At 43.5% G+C, this 23317-nt stretch overlaps 1 protein-coding gene across 12 annotated transcripts in view; it reads right to left on the bottom strand.

The window, feature by feature from the left end:
• ARID1B (AT-rich interaction domain 1B) overlaps positions 1 to 19992 on the bottom strand; it is a 428002-nt gene extending 408010 nt beyond the window's left edge. For 6 of the 12 annotated variants that reach the window (XM_087865601.1, XM_087865610.1, XM_087865602.1 and 3 more), the window contains exon 1: positions 17823 to 19991. In XM_087865601.1, the coding sequence (XP_087721727.1) occupies positions 17823 to 19619 (1797 nt within the window). In that variant the 5' untranslated portion in view covers positions 19620 to 19991. Of the gene's footprint in view, positions 1 to 17822 lie in introns of all 12 variants that reach the window. The other 6 variants (XM_087865606.1, XM_087865608.1, XM_087865604.1 and 3 more) reach the window with 2 other exon arrangements.
• Positions 19993 to 23317: the final 3325 nt, after the last annotated feature.

The following is a 23317-nucleotide window of genomic DNA, read 5'->3' as shown; positions in this document are numbered from 1 at the left end:
CCACCACGTGCCCAACACTGCATCAGACACTGGGGACACAAGAGAAAGGACCCCTCAGGTCCCTACCCAGGCAGAGCCCAGTGCAACAGGAGAGGGAGAGGGCAACTGGAAGCCCGCAGCACAGAGCCTGGGCACAAAGAAGGCAACACAGCAAACTAAATTCTCTACCCCTCTCCCAGTTAAATAAAATTAAAAAAAAAAAAAAAAACCCACTCCTCTCCCTACCATCTGGAAGCCTCTTTCTCACTTCTTAGACACCCTACAGCCTGCTGCAGCTTGCCTCCCTCCTGACTGTTCTTCCGAAGGTTATCAAGGAGCAAATGACAAAACCTCAGTGCCCACTCTTACCTTAACATTCCTCAGAGCTTACCACAGCTATGCATGTCTCCCCTTCAGAAACCTCTGTTCCCCATGGCTTCTGTGGAACTGTCCCCATGCTTTCCATCTCTTTTTCTGGCTCTCTGGTTGGCTCCCTTTCCACTCCTTCAATGTGAATGTTCCCTAAAACCCTTCAGCACCCTTGTGTTCCCCACACACATGCTCCCACGGGCAATCTCATGAACTCCATTCTCAACCAACACCTCATGCGTAGAACCCGTATTTCTATACCGGGCCCAAATCACCCTCCTGTACTTTCTATCTGCCTACGAGCATCTCCAGTTAGCTCTTTGGAACACATCTCAAGCCCAACATGTCCAGAACCACAGCCCGTCACTAAATATACAGGATGATTCAAAAGTAAGTGAGCACCTTCCAAGAGTTCCAATACCATCTGATTTCTCCCTGTGCAGTCAGATCGAGAGCTCTGTGTTCACACCTCTTCCTCCTCTCAGCTTGGAGGAAATGAAGGCAGCGTTGGGGCTGCCATTGCCGTTTCAACCACTGACAGTAAAAACACTACGTCCCATCGCTGTCCTCTGACCCAAGAGGTGCGTGCTGAGCACTTCGGAGACTACAGAAATAACCATGGTAGTTCCTTTATAAAGCGATTTTTATTACAGATTCGTATATGGCCTGATTAGTAAATAACCAGTTTTTGAAAGTGTTCAATTCTTTTGAATCCCTCCATGCCAATATTCATCCCTACTATAAAGGAGCTCACCCCCACGTGGACAGGTGGTTCTGCTCTCTCCGGGATTAAGTTTCACTGGAAGGTAAGCCTTATGAAAGTAGGGCCTGCATTTTATTCATGGCTGTGTCCCCAGCGCCTAAAACACGAGCTTTCACCCAGCAGGTAAACAGACCAGCGTGTATTAGATATGAACACCTATTTGGTGAATGAGTCAAGGAGAAGTAGCACAGTATCTGCCCACGAACTTCAAAGTCTCCCACCGGCCCTCAACCCTAGTGCTCCATTCTTCTTTCCCAAGGTTTCTTGGGATATGGAAGGTATCCCTGCAAATGTCCCCATATTACTATCCTCAGAGTTTCTCCTACCAGACTGGTGTCCGAGGCTCTCAAAGACAGCAAGCCCGGGAAGGCTTCGCCTGCTTCTCACCTGGTTCCCTCAGAAGGTCACCAGGACAAGCTAGCACAGCTGCTCCCTCCCTGTGGCTGGCAGAACTTGCCGCACGTCATCCGTCTGCTTCTCCGTGGCCCCACTTCTCACCTGCTGCCCACAGCTGCTCGACTAACTCCTGCACTTTGTACTGATAATGTGGCAAAAAAGGAAGTTACCATGGAGAACCAAATAACTATCATCTATGCCTGCAAAGGGAGGGAATGGCTTTCTTCTTCTCTGACAGACTTGGGTTCCTGAGCGCTGTGACAGTTACCTTCTGAAGGCTTTCTCAGCTGTTTCAGAAGGTTACGCCGGTGCTGCTAGAAACCGTAGCACTGGATGAATGATACATTACTACAGAAACTTTCTGGAAGCACTAACACACGTAGACAGGTGTTAGCTTTCTAGGCAAAGACAGATACCTTTTACCATGGCCAACGAGATTAAAATGCAATGGCTAAGACCCCGGAGATGCTCATTCCCTTCATAAGCTTGGAGAACCAAACAAAATTAAAGATTCTGTCTTAGAGAAAAGGACAAACAGCTACAGTCTAAAACACAGGTTACCAGTTTGTTGGGGTTTTTTTCTTCCAATGGGTTCTTAAAAACAGACTGCTAATTCATTTGCTTGAGACGGCTTAGGTGCAGTCAGCATTAACTTCAGGAACTGTAAATCCCTGATTACTCCGATAGTGATATATTGCTCTAAATAATGAAACAGAATCAAATATTATTAGAAAATAGGAAACGTGAGACAGGAAAGCCTTCATTTCATTCTAAGCTAAAAATAGCATTTTGGAGGTAAGTCATTCAGAAAAATTCTCAACCTCAAATTTGGGAGCAGTCAGGAGGTGAGGAAAACACAAGCTGAAAACCCAGGAAACAGACGTGAACGGAGCCAGTACTGTGATCTCTCCCGCTGCTCGCACACTTCTTCAGGACTGGTTAAGTGGCATGGAACTTACACAGTGTGTCTGTGACAAGGTTATGGGCCAAACTGGTTTTCTTTAAAGCTGTGAGATATGGTTTTATTGACAAGTTTCAAAAGAGAGGAATAGTTGGGGACACACGAGGGAAATTTCCCAGTATCATACCTTCCTATTAGACAGAATTAGGAAGAGAAAGAATAAAAGGGTCTCAGGACACATCCCAACATTCTGTGACCTGGCCAGCCTAGAAGTTTGCCACTAAGTAAGTAAAAAAGGAAGCAGGGATCGGACAGGGCCCATTGATCAAGTACTTTTTAAATATCCTCCCAACATCACTGACTCTGGTTCCAGAATAGCCACGTGGCAACAGGAAAGACAGAAAACTCATGACTGCATGTCATAAAATGACCTCACCGAAGAGAACTGGGGGGCTTTTCCTGCCTTACATTTGTTCTTGTAACTATGCATCAGCGTCTCAATTATTTTAAGTTCTGCCAGTCGGCGGGGGTGGGGGGGGGTGTCTTACCACTTTCACCAAGACAGTTCACTCAGGGCACATGATGAACATTAAATCTGTTTGTTGGTTTTTCACTCTAGAATTCTCGCTTCCAGCCGTCTATGTTCTCCCTTCCGTGGTCCCCAACTGTCACCTGTCCTCCCTTCCCATATCCATTCTCTCTTCACACGTTCTTGGATTAAGATTTCTGGGCTCATAACACGTGCAACTCGTGATCCCGAGGCGCCGCCCAGTCCATTCATCCATTCTCCCATCAAAACTATTTATTAACCAGGTACTACATAGTGGACACCATTCTGGATGCTGGTCCGTCACCTCCCTGTCCGAGAAACTGCAGTCACAGCCACGTGTGAGTAACTCAGAACAGAACCTACGCTCCTCTTCAAACAGCAACAGACGATTTCATAGCCTCCCTGGGTAACGCCAAGCAATGACCCAGATCGTGGGACAGAGTTTCCTCTGACAGGAGGATGTAAATTAATGTTCAGTGACACCACCAGAAAAATCCAACAGCCACCTTCGTGCCCCTGGAAACAGAACTCTTTCCTCTTTGTCTGGTATGACTATGGAGGCAAAATATAGTAAAAGCCCGATTTTAAGTATGTAATTCTACACGTCTTAACAACAAAAAAGTCTATTTAGCTGTACCACTAAACAAATCAATAACCTCTGTAGGAAGAGAAAGGTGGGTGTCCAGGCCATTCCATAGGCTGAGGATACTGGAATTACTGGGGGGAGGGCTTGAAGGCCCTGTCTGCCCTCCCTGGGGGATTTGGATGCACAACCAATTTGAGAACCATTCCTTTTGCGGAGACAATACAGGCTTTCACACCAGACATACCTGGATACTGAACAAACTTCTTAATTTTACCAGTTTACTTGTCCATAAAATTGGGAGACTGACTTGCAAGACTGTTGAAAGGCTGCAGTTAATATGTGCCATGTGCTCAGCACACAGGTAAGTATTCAATAACAGGAGCTATTATTACTGTTATTGGTTTTATTATATTACTATTATTCAGGGCTCTTCTAAAACTCTGTCTCGTACGTGCAGTTCTTTATTTGGGAGGCCAAGAATGGAAAGCAGTGTGTTTGTAGTATTTTTACCAATCACACCTGACTAGAAGGAGAGGCTGATTTCCTGTGTTCCCACATTAACAGTCCTAATACAGGCCACCATTAAGGGGCGCCAGGATGGCTTAGTTGATTAAGCATCTGGCTTCAGCTCAGGTCATGATCCCAGGGTCCTAGGATTGAGGCCCCCCATCAGGCTCCTCGCTCCATGGGGAGCTCGCTTCTCCCTCTCCTTCTGCCTGCCGCTCCCCCTGCTTGTGCTCTCTCTCTGTCAAATAAATAAATAAATGAAATCTTTTTTAAAAAATACAGGCCACCGTTTAAAAAGAAACAAGAAAAATCCCTCAAGGTTTGGCTGCTGACTCACTACCCTTTTTCTGCCTCATCTGTACCCACCTGCGTGCTGTCCCGGAGGGGCCACCACACGCCTGTCCACCTGGACACGAATCACATTCCTGCCTTGCTCCTTTTCCTACTTTGTTTTCTGAGGAGCAGGCCCCTCCTCACCTGAGCCCAGCACCCATCTCACTGGGAGGACGGACTTGCTGCTCGTCTTCACAACCACATGTAAACAACCTGGTTAGACCTGGGTCTTGGCATCTCCGGACCATCACTCCTCGTGTCTGCCATGTTAACAGAAATCCATGAAAGGCCCCACATTCTGCAGGATCACAACCAGATACTTTTCCCAATTTGTGTATTAGTCCTCATATGGAAAGAAACAAGTCTTCCTCAAGTCAAGGGACAATTCTGTACTCCGCTTAGTCTACCATATCCATTAAGCACATTCCCCACACAGACATCCTCTCTTGCACCCCATAGAATAGGCTGGGTATCAACAACACCTCCCACAGAGCCCGTAACGGATGCTCTGACCCATAATATTTCACAAGCCCTAATGTACACAGGAAAGGCTCGGCTCTGAAAGCCACACAAAAGCACTCATAAATTTCAGACGGCCCTAATCATCCCCTCCTTTTGCTAAGAAACCAGTTGGAGTACCACTTCAGACCCATTATTCTTATAATGAGAACTTTCCTTCTCAACACTCTATCACATCAACCTAATCAAGTGTCATGACTATTATTTACACTGAATTTTACTTTAATTTCAAGTATGTTTACCAACAAAAGCAAAGGTGAACATTCTTTGAAACTAGTTGTCTAATAAAAATACAAAAAATCATTATTTTTGTTCATTAATTATTTTTATTAATCATTACAAAACTCAGAACTCTCATGAGTAAAACTCTGTGTATCAATTCACTTCAAAATTTCAGAGCGTAAAGACAAAGAATCTTGCTGATTCTTCTAGATACAGCTGATACATGCATCTCTCCAACTTCCTAATGACTTCCGCTTTTGAGAGACTCATCTAGATTAAATGTATGTAAGTCCACGCTTGCCCACAATATTAGCATTATTTAATTCTCAAGTCGTGTTAAGAAATTTTTTTAAATGCAAAAAAAGATTTCAAAAACTTAGGTTAGAAAGGAAGAGAAAGTGTAGAGTCAAAGCTAATTAGAAAAGCCCGTAATGACAATTTCTTTTTTTAAAAGGACATTGCTCCAAAATGCCTGCATTTATCTATCTCTCTCTGTATCTGCTGTTTTCAGATCCTTCATATCAGCACATTCTCTGTACCACGGGATGTTTTCATCCTCCGCAAGGTAGAAAGCTTGCCTGCCTCCCTGTGTTATCTGTCCGCGTTCCATTTGAATCCAATTTCCTTGCATTACCTCTGCCCAGGTCAGGGATGAATGGCTGTCAAATTCCCAGTGGAATAAAAAGAAAAACCCTTTCTTCCTGAGGCAGCAAGTTTCAATTCACAGAGCACATGGCTAATCTACATATGTGAAGGTCACGGCACTTCAGTCAAAGAGGTTAAGAATGGAACAGCTCACGTAAGGGGTTGTCTTAAACATCTTGGCATGATGCCCAACAAGTAAGATTGTTGAAAAGCAATAGATAGCTTCTGGCAGCAGTAAGAGGAAAAATATTTTGATCATGTGATGCCGTACACACTACCTAGTTTATTTCATGTGTGAAACTTTGCGAGTCCCTAAAAAATACCACATATGCAAATCAAATCCAGATTTCAGCTTTACCAGTTTAGCCAGGCTAGTACACCTCCTTCTTCATAAATGCATTTATGTGAAGTTTCTAAATGCACCAAGAATAAAACTTTAACATATTGACAACCAGTTGGCTCATGTATCTTAACAGCTGATTACAACTTCTTTGCACTAGTTTTTCAGAGAACCATGAAACACCAGCTAAGGGTAGTCAGACTAAAAAAGCACATTCCTTTAAGTTAACCCGAACATAACTGTCTTAAATAAAATTCATCTTCTCCCTCCACTCTTCTCTCCCTCCCCATTAATAATATAGCAATACGGAAAACTATAGGAACTTAACGCACAATAAAAGACAAAACACAAAATTGCTTTTCACGTCCTATCTTCACTAATTAATTGCTGAATAAAAGTAAAACGCTACTGCTTTAAAGTGCTCATACTTCTGACAAATGTCTCAATGGAGGAGGGAAAACCAAGTCTTGCCACACATAATGGATACCAGGGGAGAAACCAAGACTTGCACAAAGCAAGCCTCTGCCTGCTGTAGCCTGCACCTTCCTGAGCGTTCTCTCTGCTCAGCCAAATGAAAATGAAAGGAGCTGGCACCAAGAGTCGGGAAAGGGAAGATTTTCAAACCCAGCAAAATCATAACAAATGTGACTACAATTTTTAAAACTTTTCAACAGTTAATAAACTACTTCTTTAACACATGGAGAAAATTAATTAAAAGCAAAAGATCCATTTCACCAATTTGCAAGTTGTCTGCCGACCACCAATTTCCTTCAATTCAAAATTTAAATTGCTTATGAGGCCAGAGTTATTCAATCCATGTTTCTAATTAAATGGAATAGCAGGTAAAATAAAAATATTCCACAAACTATCTTATTTACTGTAATCACCAATATTCGCTTCGTAATGTAAGGATATCCCTCTACACTAACCAATGAACAATATGCTGTTTAACCATTTTTGAAGATTCCCTGATGTCTTTTTATCTGGTACAGTGCCCCAACACCAAGGTCACTAAATGTTTGTTGATGATGGTGAAATTAAATGCCCCAATTATCGATCTTCTGAATTTATTTTTCCTGACCAGTTAAAAAAATATGACTGTAAACAGACTGGCAAACTACAGCAGACATTTTAGAAATGTCATCAATTGCCCCATCACTCACTCTCCCTGAACACATGGCAAGGTATAAACACATTAGGCAATTAAGAACTTAAACTGTCTGGACTAGAAATAAGCTTCAAATGTTAACCTATTTGTTCCTAGACAAAAGACTAGTAAGCTGTTAAATTAACTAATACAGAACCCCATCTAACTAATTTTCATTCCTTGTCCGTGAGAAAATACAATCCTTTGTTACTTTTTGAAAACACCCCATGCTTTGCCAGGTAGTATGCCTGTACTTTATCGAGTATACTTCCCCAAACAATTCATGGGTTGTCTTCTTTCCCATCCCTTTAGACTTCAAACCTCAGGCAGGTGCAATCACTTGCCCAAGGTCACACAGGTCGTCAACGTCCAATCTTCCAGGTTCTCTAAACCGCTCACCTCTGCCACTTGCCCTTGAGCCTCCCTGCTTCCATCTCCAGGTCTCTCCACTTGGTTAACGTAGTTAACGTCCGCTCATTAACCAGGTCTCAGCTTATGCAGCCTTAGTTAGTGCAAGGAGCCTTATTATTTCTCCCCCCGCCCCAATCTAGTCTCTACTGCTGTCCCACTAACATCAGGACTTCTCCCACCGAACCATTTACATAGTATTGTGTACCATGTTTACTAGTCCTTAGTCACTGCACTGTCAATTCATCAAGGTCCACGTCCTTGTCACCGAGGAATCCATCATCCACCACAGTACCAGGCACACAGTAGGCTCTCCACAAACATCTGCCTGACGTCCTGGTTCTTGCTATATTCCCAAAGCCCTAACACACAGGAGACTGTTCAGTACGGTGAAGGTAAATGAACTGAATTCTTCTTTTTTAAAAGATTTTATTTATTTATTTGAGAGAAAGAGTGACAGCGAGCACAAGCAGGAGGAGAGGGAGAAGCAGCCTCCCACTGAGCAGGGAGCCGGACTCGGGGCTCGATCCTAGGACCCCGGGATCATGACCTGAACCAAAGGCAGATGCTTAACTGACTGAGCCACCCAGGCGCCCCAAGTGAACTGAATTCTACATCCTTCATGCTAATGACACTATAAAGTCATTTCTTTAGCTGATAAATCACCCCAGGATACCCAAAACAAAATCCTAATTAAGATCACTTTCTCATCAATGTCATAGCACCTAAGAACAATCTCCAAGTATACTGAACTTCCACATAAAATCATGAAACACTAACTGAACAGAGTTCCTTGAAACTGTTGTTGGAAATGTATAATATACTCTCAGGAAATTTTCAGTTTGGATACATTATCAACTACTCTTCAAATAGTTCTGAGATGATGCACTTTGAGGGATACAGTCTTTCTGCACAGAACTGCAGAATAATGTAACCATTCATTTTAATTTCCACTTTGTAAAACACCAGGAGTCTATGATAATTCACCAGGGAAAATTATGGATCATATGTTATATTTACTCTTTGTATTTTAAGCACCAAGTGGTGCTCAGAGTAAGTACTTGTTCATAATAGAATTAAATTTTGTCCCTGATACTTTTATAAATCTCAGCATTAACAAAAAACGGGGGGAAAAAAAACTGTTCCTCTCTACCTACATACTTGAGACAGGCCCTTGGCATTCTCAGGTATGACATTCCCAGCTTTGACTACTCGAGAGCAACCCCAAGCCTCCCTGATACGTAAAGTAAATTATAATCTTGCTAAGGACCAACTGTGAATCACATATTCAGTGAAGTTGAAACAGATGCAGAAGTGTTACTTAACCATGAATCAGAGACCAAAGTCCACCACTCAGAATCCCAAAGCCTAGTTTTAATTTTTTGAAACTTTGTTCCTTTGCAAAAAGTACCTCCCCTAAAAAGCTAGTCATTTTTGTAGATCATGAAAAGTGGAAAGGTCTAAGAAGTATAAGAAAGGAATAATTCTCAGAATTTACTGATTAATATTAAGGATGGAATCCTGTGAGGCACCAGCTTTGACTCAATGACATCAATCCACCATGGGCTCTACTGGTCAACCAAAACCAATTCATGCAATTGCTTACAAGAGTCCCAATCAGTACAAAACGACATTTTGTGAGGGAAATTGCAGTGGTATTCACAAAATCTGTATATTTGCATAGGCCTCAGTTTATATTCACTGAACATGCCCGGGATCTAGTATAGTTTAATAAGATGTTCAGCAGTGCATAGCTGATTAGGCACTGTATTTTTTAAAATTCAAAGCAGCACAGAATTTTGCAGCTGGGAGGGACTGGGGTCACCTAATTGATGGAGGCCGGGGCTTATGTGCGACCACACCCTGAAGTGCAGGAGGGCCGGGCAGAGAACAAGAACTCAGGGTTCACTACACCCTGGGAAGACAGGTGGAAAAAGGAGAGGTACCACCTAACAATGCCACAGGATTTGCAGAGATGACCTCTGTGACAGCCCCGCCCGGCAGGCAACATTCCACATGAGGAAACTGAACCTCTGCCGTATCTCAGAGAAAAGGGGCACTCAAGCCCACAAGTGAAGCAAAGTCTTACCAACTCCAAGCCCACGATCTTTCCATTACATCAGGATGCCTTGTCATGTATTCGCATTCCCTCGTAAATCCTCATAATCACAGAAATAAACTAATATACGAGAAACACACAGGTTCCCTTAGAAATACGTTCTTCTTCTCAGACAGATTCTTGCTCAGCAGTAGCAATGTTTTACATTTCTATTTCCAAGGTCATTTATAATTCATTGTGTAAAGCAAATTTATTATAAAAAATATGAACTGAAAGCAGAAAATTTAAAGGATATTAAAATGGGGTTACAGCTTGAGATAAATCAATATATGGTCACAGAATCTTAAAATTTTCTTCTTCAATTCTCAGAAATTAGATGCCGAATTCTAAACAAATTTTAGAATTACCAGTCATTTCAAAATAAGGCTATGAAGTACACTGAGTGGTTTAACTTCTAAGATGCTCAGCACAAAAAGAAACAGGAGATACTAAGAATTCTGGAACAGACTCCACTAATCATCAATGCCTCGCTCTCTGAAAGGTTTATTTCAGGACCCAGAAGCAGTAGCTGAATTTACTCCTCAGCCAGCATACATTATCTAAACAGTTACCAAAAATACTCCAGCAATCCAAGTATCTTCCTAAATCTGAGCAGACTGTTTTAACTTTTCTCCAAGAGCCTATGTAATGTAGAAAACTGAGAAAAAGAAAAAGGACCGTTCTATATAAATTTCAAAGTGATTATATTTTCCTTCTTTCAGCTATTATTCTTTGTAGTGGGATCTTTATTTTGCTGTGGCACAAAGCCAGGAATTGACTGGTAGAAATGGAAAAGAGTCACTAGCTCACATCAACTATATCACAACAATCTACAATTCCTTGTTTTGCCAAAATCCACTCCCCCAACCAAAAAAGCAGGCCAACAGACTGCTGACCCACATGGTTGCTATTTGCACTTTGTTTAAATGAGCCAGTTCTAAGTCAACGATGCCAGGTTCAGGGGGAGCCGGCTTTGGCAGCTTGTCTCCCTGGAGAGCACACAGGGAGCAGCAGCAAGCCCCAGACCCCGGCGACCAGCGGTGCCGGCACTGGGCTGAGGGAGAAAATGGGTGCTTAGTTAAGTATTTGCCAACTGATCATCCCGAGCAGATACTTATCTAGCCTACGCCTCAGAGCATACACAAATGCTGAATGTTTACACTGTAAGAATTCATTGTTGCTTCCAGGGACACACTCTTAAATCACAGTTCAATGTCTGTGTCCTCTGTGGACTTCAGTGTTAATGTACACAACTGATCATCTAAAGATGTAACTCCATATCAGCACCAATAGCAGTTAAAATACAATTCCAAATTTTACAGACAAAAAACCCTGCTTAATAAGACCATCCCTTTGCAGCTGCCTCTAAATTTAATTAAAAGACCAATCATCTTAATTCAGGAATTTTTCCACATACAAAGAATTTCTGCAGTTTTGCAGAGGACTACAAATTAAAAACATAAGGGGGGAGCACAAATTTGGGGCACAGAACACTATGGAAAAAGACACAGCATCCCATGAATTTGTTGTTTGCTCAGGCTTGGGGGGCTGGGATGGCCCAAAACTTAAAATACAACTGGAAAAAAATTATCATTGTAAATGATCTCCACTAATAGTAGAGAGATAAAACCAGTAATTTTGAAAAGAGGCTAACATGCTAAAGACGTGAGAGGTAAAGGGGGGAAATGATCGCGCTAACAGTTCATTTTCATGTCCTATTATCTAACCAAGCACCAGGTTTCTCTCAACAAAGTATTCCAAACCTTTAAACAGAAAGTCTTCAGAAAGTTGCCTTTAAAGTTCAAGAGACCTGACAATGACACAACTAACCTACACAAAACATATTTCCAAACAGACAAAACCCGGGAAGATCACCAAGTTAGAAGTGGGAGGAAGTAGTGGAGTAACACACACACACACACACACACACACACACACACACACACACAGCATGAACGCTGCTAGGGAACATCTGAGGAAAGATTTACTAACAAACTATGAAGCAGCAAGACTGTTGGCTCTAAAAAGATTATTTTGCTTACAATACACATTAATAACTAACAATATTAAGGTCTGACATGAAGAAACTTTTTATTTCAGTTGGGAAGACGAAAAGTTCTGGAAATGGATGGGGTGATGGTTGCACAACAATGTGAGTGGACTTCATGGCATTGAACGGTACCCCTAAAAATAGTTAAAATGGTAAATTTTGTTATGTATATTATATCGCAATAAAATACATATGTATAATTTTTTTAGCCTCCCATATTCTTAAAAATGTGATCTAGAATTTTCTCCTCCGTTTCATCAAATATGGCTTCCCTTCCAGAGTCACCTAATAAGGAATGACTTGTCTGATTCTCAAGTTTCATCCTTCATCGAGGCCCAAACAAGATGCTGAGAAGACCATCTTGCCGAAGATGCTGAGCGGATGCAGGATCTCGTTCAGTTCAAAGGGACCACCCTGCTAGGACAGATCGAGTCCAGATTCTGCTGCCACCTACCTAAAGTAGGAGTGTCTACTGGTAAACCGGATATGCTTAAGATTTCAGAGCTCTGATCTCTTCCCTAGCAATAAGTATCATTCAAGGAACAAATTAGTTCATCTGTCAAACTCAGGAGCCTTCTAATATTCTTGACACTGATCCATTCAGAAGTGGGTTTGAAAACTACCTATTGGATCCTATTCAAATAAGTAAATCTAAGGAAATAGTTTTCTTAGAATTATTCCGAGTTAAAGCCTTTGAAAATAGAACATGTTTGCTGAAAACGTACTGTGAAAGCACATATTTTACTTTGATAAAGTCACTCAGTCACTCAATTAGGGTGAATTGTTTAAGTTAAAACTATAGTATACATATACCAACAATTCCATTCATTCCTTTGTATGTTAGCATAAGGCAAAATCAGTGGATACTTAATGATAATTCCGTACCAATACCTGTATCATTTTCTTTCCATCAAAATTCTAACAGAAAAAGTCACATAAGTATACCAAGTTTTTAGATCAAAATTAATTCACTCAATAACCCAATTAAACCATAAAGAGCCACTTAGTCTTGTATAGATAGCCTTCAAACTGTAAAAAGCAATATTGTGTGATCGTTCCACGTCTATGATATATATACACACACACACACACACACACATCCTTGGGGGATAAGCAGTTGTGCCTGGTACTTCTCCCCGCAGACACAAGGAGAAGTCAAATAGGGACCCCCTCAGCCTCAAATGCAGGCGTGCGTGCACACACACACACACACACACACACACACAGACACCAAGTATGTGGCTCTACTTTACATATCCACAGAGAATCTACACAAATCTCCTGATGAAGAAAGAACACCTCGGAAAAGGCCAGAGACCAAAAACTATCCAATTCCAAAGAGGCCTAGGAGGTGGAAGTGGGTCGTAAGTATAAACAGCATTCTAAAATGTCATAAAAATTTTGTAACATCCATTTTGAAAATCTAATTACTGCAAAAAAAATGGAATTTGAGCTTTATTAACATTCCTTGTAAGCCTCCATAAATCTGTGGTCTTAAGTGATACACAACAGTTCTTTCAAATATAAATATAAGCCTCAAATTTACAAATCTACACACAGGCCAAAATGAAAGTGACACAAGTGAATTATTAGTTCCTTTTCCTCAATGATGGATCAAAGTACACAGATCCATTAACTGAGCAGTGTCATTCTTGTAGTGAGAAAACCTCTAAATGTAGGGCACTGGGCAAAAGGTAATATAGTTCCAAATGTAACACATCCGAAATTTACATGGCCAAAGCGGTCTTCAAAATAAATAAAATTTCAGAGACCCCTAACAAATTTTAAATCAAACCACTCTCTTCCGAGGAGAGAACAGGGTAAAAATAAACGAAATGATCATCTTTTCAGTTTGCCTGTCATATTGGTATTTATCCTACAGAAGTTAGCTCCTATTACATCAAAAGCCATTTTTTAAAGATATACTATGCCCCAAATTACAACGTGATAAAGTCCATTAATAAGAAATAGAACTAAAAACTCAACCCCACTCTCTTACACCTGTTTTCTTTAAAACATGTGTCTGATAAAACTACCAAATGAATTTATGAGTCTTCCTCCACACGGTCTTACATTTTCAGAATTGGTCCTCAAACCAGAATTAATACTATTTTTATACCCGAGTGAAGATGTTATTCTCTCAATCCTAATGAAAGAACATGATATTTAGAGGGAAAGTACATTAGTGTAAGTGTCCAAGGGTGACTTGCATGATTTCCATCTCCACAACACACTTGTGATACTTCTCATACAATATGATGCCGGGGAAAATGGAACAAGTAGAAAAAGCCCTGCCAAAAATTCATTCCTAATTATAGATAAAAAGCAAAACCAAAGAAAAAAGGGGGATTAAGGTTTCTCACTATAGACCCAAGGGAGGAATGTGATGTTCCCTGAAACATACTTATCAATTTTGTGTTAATATAAACATAAATTTAAGTCATAGCTGTCTTAAAGAGCAGTTCTCATTAAAAAAAAAAAAAAAAAAGTCAAAGTAAGTACACAGAAATGATGATGTCCAAAGAAAACAACTGTAAGCCATGTAGAATTTCATTCCAGGTAACCTAGGGAAGCAGAAAACTCTAAACATTTTTGTTACATTTTCTTTGGTTTTTTGTTTTTTTTTTTTTTTTTAATGATAGGCCTTTTCTCTAACCACAGTTGCCAATTCCACCTTCTCTGACGACAGAGCAGCCAGCCAGCCATATCTCAGCAAATATATCAATTTAGGGCACAATAATTTCTTTACAAGATTTAAAACATCAGATAGGATAAAATTTCATTGGGAGGGAAGTGGGGAATGATGTTATGCTATAATGTATCTTATACAAATTTTAAGGTAATCAGGAACCAGTCTGTAACTTCCTGCTTTGCAAGCCAGCTAGTCACTTCTTTTAACAGTAAATAAGGCTCTTTTTATTACATTGTATTATATTCTATAAAACTAAGGTTAAAATAGCATTAATGGAATTCAGCACAAATGTGGACACTATAAAATCTCGGTTACGTTAGGAGACCTCAGTATTCCTATTGGGACTACTCTATCTACTTTATCTTTAAAAACCCAGTAACAAACTGTATCATAAAATGGCTTATTTCACTTTTTAAAAAGACCCCCCAATACAATATACATATATATTTTGTTTCCAATTACAAAAACATTTGCCATCCAGTATGAACCATTCCTAAAATCAAAAATGAAACTAAATGTGCTAAAGCCACAAGAAAATTTCATCATTTAACAACGTGATTTAATAGTACTTTATGGCCTATAATTACACAGTAATTTAGTATTTTGCACAAATAACTATTTTTTATCATAATCATCATAACAAATACTAAATAAAAACTAGCCTTCCAAAAAGGAAAAATATTAAAAAGACACATTCCACACGTTACACGGCAAACTACCTAAAAGAAATCTGTGAATCTAGGTCATATGCCCGGCATTTTTCTTCCCCCTCAAAAATAAAAAAGCTATTCCCAAGGGTCACACTGAGGACATAATGGATTCACTCTCATTCCAAGAAAACAAAATACTTAAAATGATTGGTACCATTAAGAAATAATACTGTAAAGCAACAAGGACCGACATCTCCCTCTATCATCCTTCCGTTCTAGTTTACAAAGATGGGAATTTTAAACTATCCCTTTAAAAGCAAGCTGACAAAGTAAATCTTTTTAAAATTAATTACATGGGTTTATTTACACAAGGCTTCTCTGTGTTTTCACTTGTGTGAATCAAAGATGAAAACTGATATCACAAATTTCTATCAAGAGTAGGAAAATATATTTTCATTAAAACCAAAACTCCAGTAACTAAAGATTTGAAAGCAGTGGACACTAATGTCCTCAGCTAGGGATTCACATGATTATATGTTAAATTCAGTCCTGTATTCATTCTGACACGTCTCTCCTCCAAGATATGGTTATTATTGAAATACACCTTCCTAAAATAAATAAGCTGAGTAAAAACATATATTACAAACACTGGTAATTCCTTTCTAACAAATTAGAATTTTAAAAACTTTCACAGCATTTAAGATATCTACGAGAGAAAAGATTTGTAAGAAACACACCCAGCACAGCTCGCATGTGATAGTTTCCCTAATACATGTGTAAGCACTTCAAATAAGGCTCACATCACCGAAACTAACAAAATAATCAAGAAGAAAAAAAATTCCTAGAACATTTCTGTATTTCAAAATCAGAAGCAAATATACAATAATTTTTAGTATTTCACAAGACTATCCATTTTTTCCCTTTGATTGTTGTCTACAAAATTAGTTTCCTCACTTCGTGCTTTTTAAATATTATGTCAATTTAACTAAAATTCCTCATCCACAAACATCTTAAAATGATCAGAATTGTTAAAACACACATTACTAGAAATACAACTTTAATCTTGTTATAAAGCTAACTAAGTATCACTGAAAGATACTGTTGCATCTCGGAACCTGGAAATTTTTAACGTCATAATTTTTTTATTTTATTTTAAACTACGTGTGCTGACAATACATGTTTTGCACACTGTAATCTGTAAAGGGCACTTTCATAAAAGCTTTACAAATCCAGAAATTGGTAAAGTTCTTGGTTTAATTATTTTTCAATGGCCATATCCTCATCCTACAATCAAAGTCTGTGATCTATGCAGTGTCCACGTTAAGATTACAAAGATCTAAATTTTGTAAATGCCCAGTGTACTGGACACAAGCATAACGTTTTTAGGATTTAATCCTCTTATTAATAACTATGATTCATAATAACTTAAGCTTTAAATAATATTCAACCTTACATCTGCTTGTAATAGAGCTCAGTTATTATTTGTGGCAAGAATTTTTGTGACGGTACGGCTCAGCACTTCTATTTACATCAGCAGTGCTAAATGCCCAATGGTGAGAGGGGAGCCAATCAGATGGCAGATTAGATGTCAACTCAGAGGCAGCTGTCTGGAGACTATTACAGCCAGTTTACCTCCACAATTCAAATTCCAAACCTTGCAAAGGAGATCAAGTCAGTCTTTAGGCTCAGCCTACGAGCAAGAAACAGCAAGAGTGCAGGACACTTCCTAATAACGCTGTAGGACCTGGGTGACAGCAAATTAAAGAAAATCCAAATAAATCCGATCCAAAAAGATCAATTTTCACTAGTCTGCTATTTTCCTGGACTTGCTGAATAAAATGTATGCCTGATCCATGATCAAAATAAGTTCAATTTAACCGGAATGCCTTCCTTTAACATAGCCTGTCTGTTGAAGGTGACTCCTTTCAAGCAGCCTGTAAGCCAAATAATGGATTTCCTGGCTATTCTCAGGAATGAATCGATTTATTTTAGAATAGTTTACCTCCACGTCGTTGTAAAATTGGGGTATTATTTTTGCTACGAAGCATTCCAACTCAAAGCTCGCATCGAGTATGTCTGAACAGCCGGGCACAACTACGAAAAATACACTCGGTTGCCACAAAGCTAACCTATTTTTCCTGCCTTCACCTTGCAGGCTAAGAGGGAACGCGGTGTGGTTGGAGGTAGGACAAAGTTCCTCATTCCTTTCCCAGTTAAAGCTTATTGTTGGCGCTAACCGAGAAGACGGGGTCAATATTCCTCCCCAGACCGTACCCGCCGGGAGCGCCGATTTTGTTACAAAAGCCGGCCGAGCGGTCCCCAGCGCCCACACCGCTTCCTCGCGACGCAGTCCCCGGCTCCGGACGCGCGGCTCCGCGCCCGGGGTGGGGTGGCGAGGCGGGGGTGCTCGGCGGCCGGCCATCCCAGCGCGCGTCCCGGCCCTCGGCGCGACCCTCTCCCCAGGCCCCCGGGCCGCGCAGTCGGACGCCGCGCGCTCCCCAGCCTCCGAGGGAGGCAACCGCGAGTTAAAATGGCTTTGGGCGCCTCGCCCCCGCCTCCCCCCCGGCAGAAGACGCAGAAAAAGTACGCGGAAAGAAAGAAACTAGGGCTCGAGGCGCGCGGCGAGGCCGCCGCGGCGGAAGCAGGCCCGGCAGGCGCGGGGGTTACCTGGGATCTGCCCATGGTCGGGCCGGGGGTGCCGGGGCTCATCGCCGGGTGGCTCCTTTGTTGCGCGGCCGCCCAGGCCGGGCTGGCAGCGGCGTACTGGGCGCCCATGTCCTTGCCCAAGCCCATGCCCGCGGCCGCCTGCTGGCCGCCCGCCGCCGCCCCCGCCGCCGCCTGGGACTGGGGCTGCGACGGCGGCGGCGGCGGCGGCGCGCTGGGGCTGCTGTAGTCGGGGTAGCTGCCGCCGTAGCTCCTCATCATGGGGCTGGGCGAGGTGAGCAGCTGGTTGAGGGTCGGGGTGGCCCCCGACGGGTGCTGGTTCTGCCCGGCGAAGCGCTGGAAGCCCCCAGCCGCCGCGCCGGCGGCCGCCTTGCTGAGGCTCGCGGCCCCGCCGCCCCCGGGGCCCATCATCATGCCGCCGCCCTGCTGCCGGGGGGAGCTCAGCACCCCGTACCCCGAGGACGAGCCCCCATAGCCGCCGCCGCCGCCGCCTCCTGCTGCTGCTGCCGCCGCCGCGGCCGCCGCCGCCACAGCTCCCGCTCCTGCTCCTCCTCCTCCTCCTCCTCCTCCTCCTCCTCCGCTGCCTCCTCCTCCTCCGCCGCCGCCGCCGCCGCCGCCCGCGCTGGGCCGGCTGTAGCCCGGATAATGGTTGTACTGGCTGTTGGGGTACCCTTCGTGGGAGTTCTGCAGGGGGTCCATGCTGTTGGGGGCTCCGGTGGCGGCTGAGGCGGAGTGCATCATCCCCATCCCGGGGCTTTGTTGTCCGCCATGTTGATCAAAGCAAGGCCCAGTGCGGCCGCCGGGGCCGCCGCTAGCAGGGGCAGCGCTGCCATAGTAATTATTAAACTCCGAGACGGCCGCCGGGCCGCTGCCGCCGCCGACACCGCCGCCGCCGCCCCCGGGCACGGCGACCGGCGGCTGCTGCGCGCCCAGGGCGCCCAGGCCCGGGTGCTCGAACCGGCCGCCCGCCGGCTCCCCCATCTTGGGCGGCGCGTCGTCCTCGTCGCCCGGCTTGCTCAGCAGAGGCTGGCCCGGGGGGTCGGCCTGGCTGCCCGCGGCACTGTCCTTGGCGCCTCCATGTTGCGGCTGCTCCATGTCGGGACCGGGCTGAGCCGCGCCGCCGCCCGCGCCGCCGAGGCTGTTGTTGTTGGAAATGGGATGTTGCTGCTGTTGCTGCTGCTGCTGCTGCTGCTGTTGCTGCTGCTGCTGCTGCTGCTGCTGCTGGAACTGGTTTAGCTGCTGCTGTAGTGCGTGGTGGTGGTGGTGGAGGTGGTGGGCATGGTGGTGGTGGTGGTGGGCATGGTGGTGGTGGTGGTGCTGCTGGTGGGGCGGTGCGGCGGGGGCTTCGCCAACGGTTTTCAGTTTGTGGTTGGGGAGCAGCCCCGTCTCCATGGTCGAGCCCGGGCCCGACGAGGAGGAAGAGGAGGACGCCGCCGCCGCGGAGGAGGAGGAGGACAGCGCGGCGGCGCTTCCACCCTCCTTGAGAGCCGCCTCGGAGCCGCCGCTCTTGGCGCTGTTAGTGCTGGCGGCGGCGGCCGCCGTGCTCGCGTTATGGGCCATGTTCAGTTCGTGACGGGGGTGCAGGGGGTGGTGGTGCACATTATTAAGGCCGCCGCCGCCGTCGCCGCCGCCCCCCAGCATGGGTCCCGGTGCCGCCGCCGCCGCGCCGCGCGCCCCCGCCTCCAGGTCCCGGGCCCCGGGCGCCGGCCGCGGCCCGGGGGGCGCCCGCCGCTCGCCGCTGCCCGCCCGCGCCCGCGCCGCCGCCGCCGCCGCCGCCGCCGCTGCTGCCCGCGCGGCCATGATCGCCGCGGCGTGGCGAGGCCGGGCGGGGGGCGGGGGGAGACAATAAAACCCACTTTTTAGTCAGCGGCCCCTCCTGTGCGCATCCACACGCCCCGACGGGAATCGAGCGAGCCCCCTCCCCCTCCACAGGCCCCGCCGGAGCCGAACCGGGAGTCACGCCTTACGGTCTGGGCCTGTTCCCGCTGTGTGATTTCATGGTGAAAGTTTTTAGTTCAGGTTTAAATGAAACTTTTCTCTTTTCCTCTCTAACCCGGATATGGGTAAATACACGACTGACTGAGCCTATCGGGCCCAGCATGGCACGAGAGGGAGCCGAGCGAGCCCGAGCAACTATTATCCACTTCTCTCTGATTACTCGTGTGCACTCGCAAAACGCGGACTGGACTCGGCGCGGGCCGCCGCCCGCCGGGCCCTGCGCCCGCCGCCGCTGCCCGCTCGCCCGCCCGGGCGCAGCCTCGCGGGCACCCGGCGGCCCCGGGCCGGGGACTCGGGCCGGCTCCGCAGGCGCCCGGAGCGCGGCGGCGTGGGGCAACGGGAGGCTGCACTTTCCCCTCGTGCTTCGTCTCCTTGCCAACCGTCCGTTCGCGTGTTTGTTTTCACGTCTAAAAGGAACGATACAAAGGTGGAAAACGAGTCTGACGAGCAGACAAAAGAGGGAGAAGGGCTGGGGAACAAAGTTGTCTGTGGGCCTCAAAGGTTTGGAGGAGCCGACGGAGAAAGAAAATATTTGGGCAATCTGTGCAAAAGCACTGCCTCTCCCAGGAGTTATGTAATTTTTCAGAATGTTAGCCTCTCTGCCTTGATTTTGGGCCATCAGCGTAATTCCCACAACTTCTTCAAACTGCGAAATTAGGAAAGAGTTTAAGGGAAGGTTAGCCTCCTTCAGGGAGTGCTGTTCCCTGTACACAGCAAGTACTCAATAAGTGCTGAGGCTGACTGCACCTGTCCCAAAGATAATGTTTATGTAACTATTTTCTAAGGCACCTTATGTATTCGTGTAGGCTTATCAATGAAAACGCAGAAGCATTCCCAAAGGAGCATTTTTCTTAAAATGCTCTTGTCTGTCCTCTCTCTGAAGGTAAAGTCTTCAAATGAGTAGACTGGTGTGTTATGCTCCAACTTGCACATGGAAATATAACTGTTAGTGCCATAATAGTGACAGCTGAAGTTTATCTCATGTCTTCATAAATCTATATGACGCCTTTCATCATATTTCAGAGGTTAATGTGCACAATTAACCCTCTTGATATGAGTTCATTTCTAAGCAATGTGAAACAAAACTAAAAGGAAATACGTATTATATTTAATAAACATAAGATCAATAGTAAAGTAAATTAGCCGAATCTAATCTTAGAGCAGAAATGTTTCAGACTTTATTCTTTTAATAATACTCTTTTGTCACTTTATGATGTTTTAAATGTCTTTATTATTGTTAATTTATCACTTAGTAACCTTCTGAATATCTTCAAGCAGGTCTTCTTAACCTAAGCAATGCCTCACTTGTACTAGTGTGGAACTCGTTTTCATGGAGAGAAAGCATTTGAAACTGGAACTTTCAAGAGGTCACACCAGCTGAAATAATATATATGATTTTAGTAGAACATGGTTTTCTAAAATCATTTCATTCTTCAGCTTTTTATAAAGATTATTTTAAATGCAGTGGTTATTTTTATTTACTTGAGCAAGAGCAAATATGTTAATGACTAAATAGAAAAGGATAGGTGGGAAAAACTGGTGACTAATTGGTGGGGGAGGGGAATCAGGTGCACACCCAAGGGTCATTATAGAGTGTACAAACAACAAATTGCAATTCTATGCAAACAACTGGAAAACAGGGGTTATAGCATTGTGTGTAAGAGAGAATAACAGAACTGTAAGATGAATTCATGCCAAATCATTCATCAGTTTTTGCCAAGAGAATACTACATCTTTGTTAGTGTGCCTTTTTGACATTTTCTCCTGGATTTTCTCCCTTTATGCATTCAAATACATACTAATTATACGCAGTACACCACAAAAGTTGAATTTTTAAAGTTTTTCATATGCAAATATAAATATATGTCTGTTTTGTGTGTATACACATATATTCTAAAATCATTTATATATTTATGCTTTTAGACATTTAGACTCAAACTAAATATATACATATAATCACAAGAAAGCATTTTTCCAAACTGATGAAATCTGTTAAAGTCAATTTAAGCAGGTGTAGCTATATTTTGTGGCTTATTTTCACAACTAATCCTGAAAGGGAAAATGAGTCACCAAGTTCAGCTCTGGACCTTTTCTTAAAAATATTTTTTGTATACAAAAATCATGGAACTAAAAAAAAAAATTAGGCATAGAAAGTCAAAATCTCTTTTAATCCCATTTGTTTCAGCAAGTCAACTAGAAGATTGGAACCAAGAGGCTATGAAATAGAGGCCCCCAGCACAATGAAATCAGCCTGCTATAAAAGGCGACACATGCCAGTTTCTCCTCCCCAATGGCAGATGCCACACCCTAAAGCAGACAGAAGGCACTGCAGTGTGTAGGAGAAGCACAACACAAAGCCGGCAGGACTTGGTTTTGTCTTTTAAACCACAGAGGATGCTAAAATACCTTCTTTAAAGCATCCTTGCTGAAGACAAGTAGCAGGCTCATATTCATTCAGCTTACAGTTTTTAAACACCTTCTCAAGAAAACAAAATAAAAGCCTCTTAGAGTTTCATGTAAAAATCCATGACTTAATAGACAAAAACAGCAATTGTCAGGGGTCTGTTCGAAAGAGATGAAACAGGTCCCCATTTCACGAAGCACAATTTGAACCATAGATGATAATTCTCTCGTAGCCACTTGCCTCAATTATCCTATATGGCAACACTACGTGATTGTTTCCTTTTGATAAAATAAGGTACTAGAAATTAACAGGTACATTTTTTCCTAAGGAAGTTCTTATTTTTACACCTCTTGCCTAATTTCAAACAACAACCACTTTAATAAGTCACTCGAGCCACAGAGAGCAATGGAGGTGAAGGTCTGCAAGCTGGGGAATGGCCACCCTGACCCTGCAGCCAACCTCCCACCCACAGGTTGCCCTGCACTCTCGTGTTTAGCCAGATTACCCATTATTTTCTTAAACACTCCTTTTGGCTACAAAAAGGATTGGTTTGTTTGGGGGTTTTTTGGGGGGGGTACTATATGAAAATACTAATATTTAAATACTGCTCCTTTTGAAGAAGTTTTAGGGCCCCAAATAAAAGACTCTTCAACTTGCCCACTTAAAGAGGATTGAGCCAGATGGTAGTTGAAGAATGCCACAGCTCTGTTCTTTTTGCCTCATCGTAGCCCATCATTCTGTTTGCTTTCAGATTAGTCCCCTTTAACTCTTCTGGTTATTTATTCGATAACTGAAACTATCACGATTCACTAACCATCATATTTCTCAGTATTCTTAATGTAATTTGGAAGCAATTTAGAATAAAGCCCTGTCAAGATTTTACAAATAAGAACTATTAAAGAATAAGGCTTTGGATACTTGCTTTCCTTTTAGATTTATGAGAAATGCAATGAATGGAGCTAATGGGATTTCCCTACTGATCTTGGGCAGGGACTTTAAAAAGCGCTAAACAATTGTCCTTTTCACTTCTCTGATTTAGACGTTAGCAGTGAATAACCGAGTAAATGCAAGATATGGGACATAGCATTTGATTTGA

This window comes from Ursus americanus, chromosome 11 (genome assembly GCF_024610735.1).
Source record: "Ursus americanus isolate L20-20 chromosome 11, mUrsAme1.1.p, whole genome shotgun sequence".
Taxonomy (NCBI): Eukaryota; Metazoa; Chordata; class Mammalia; order Carnivora; family Ursidae; genus Ursus; species Ursus americanus.
The sequence above is the reverse complement of the archived record's forward strand: the minus strand, read 5'-3'. Positions and strand labels throughout refer to the sequence as shown.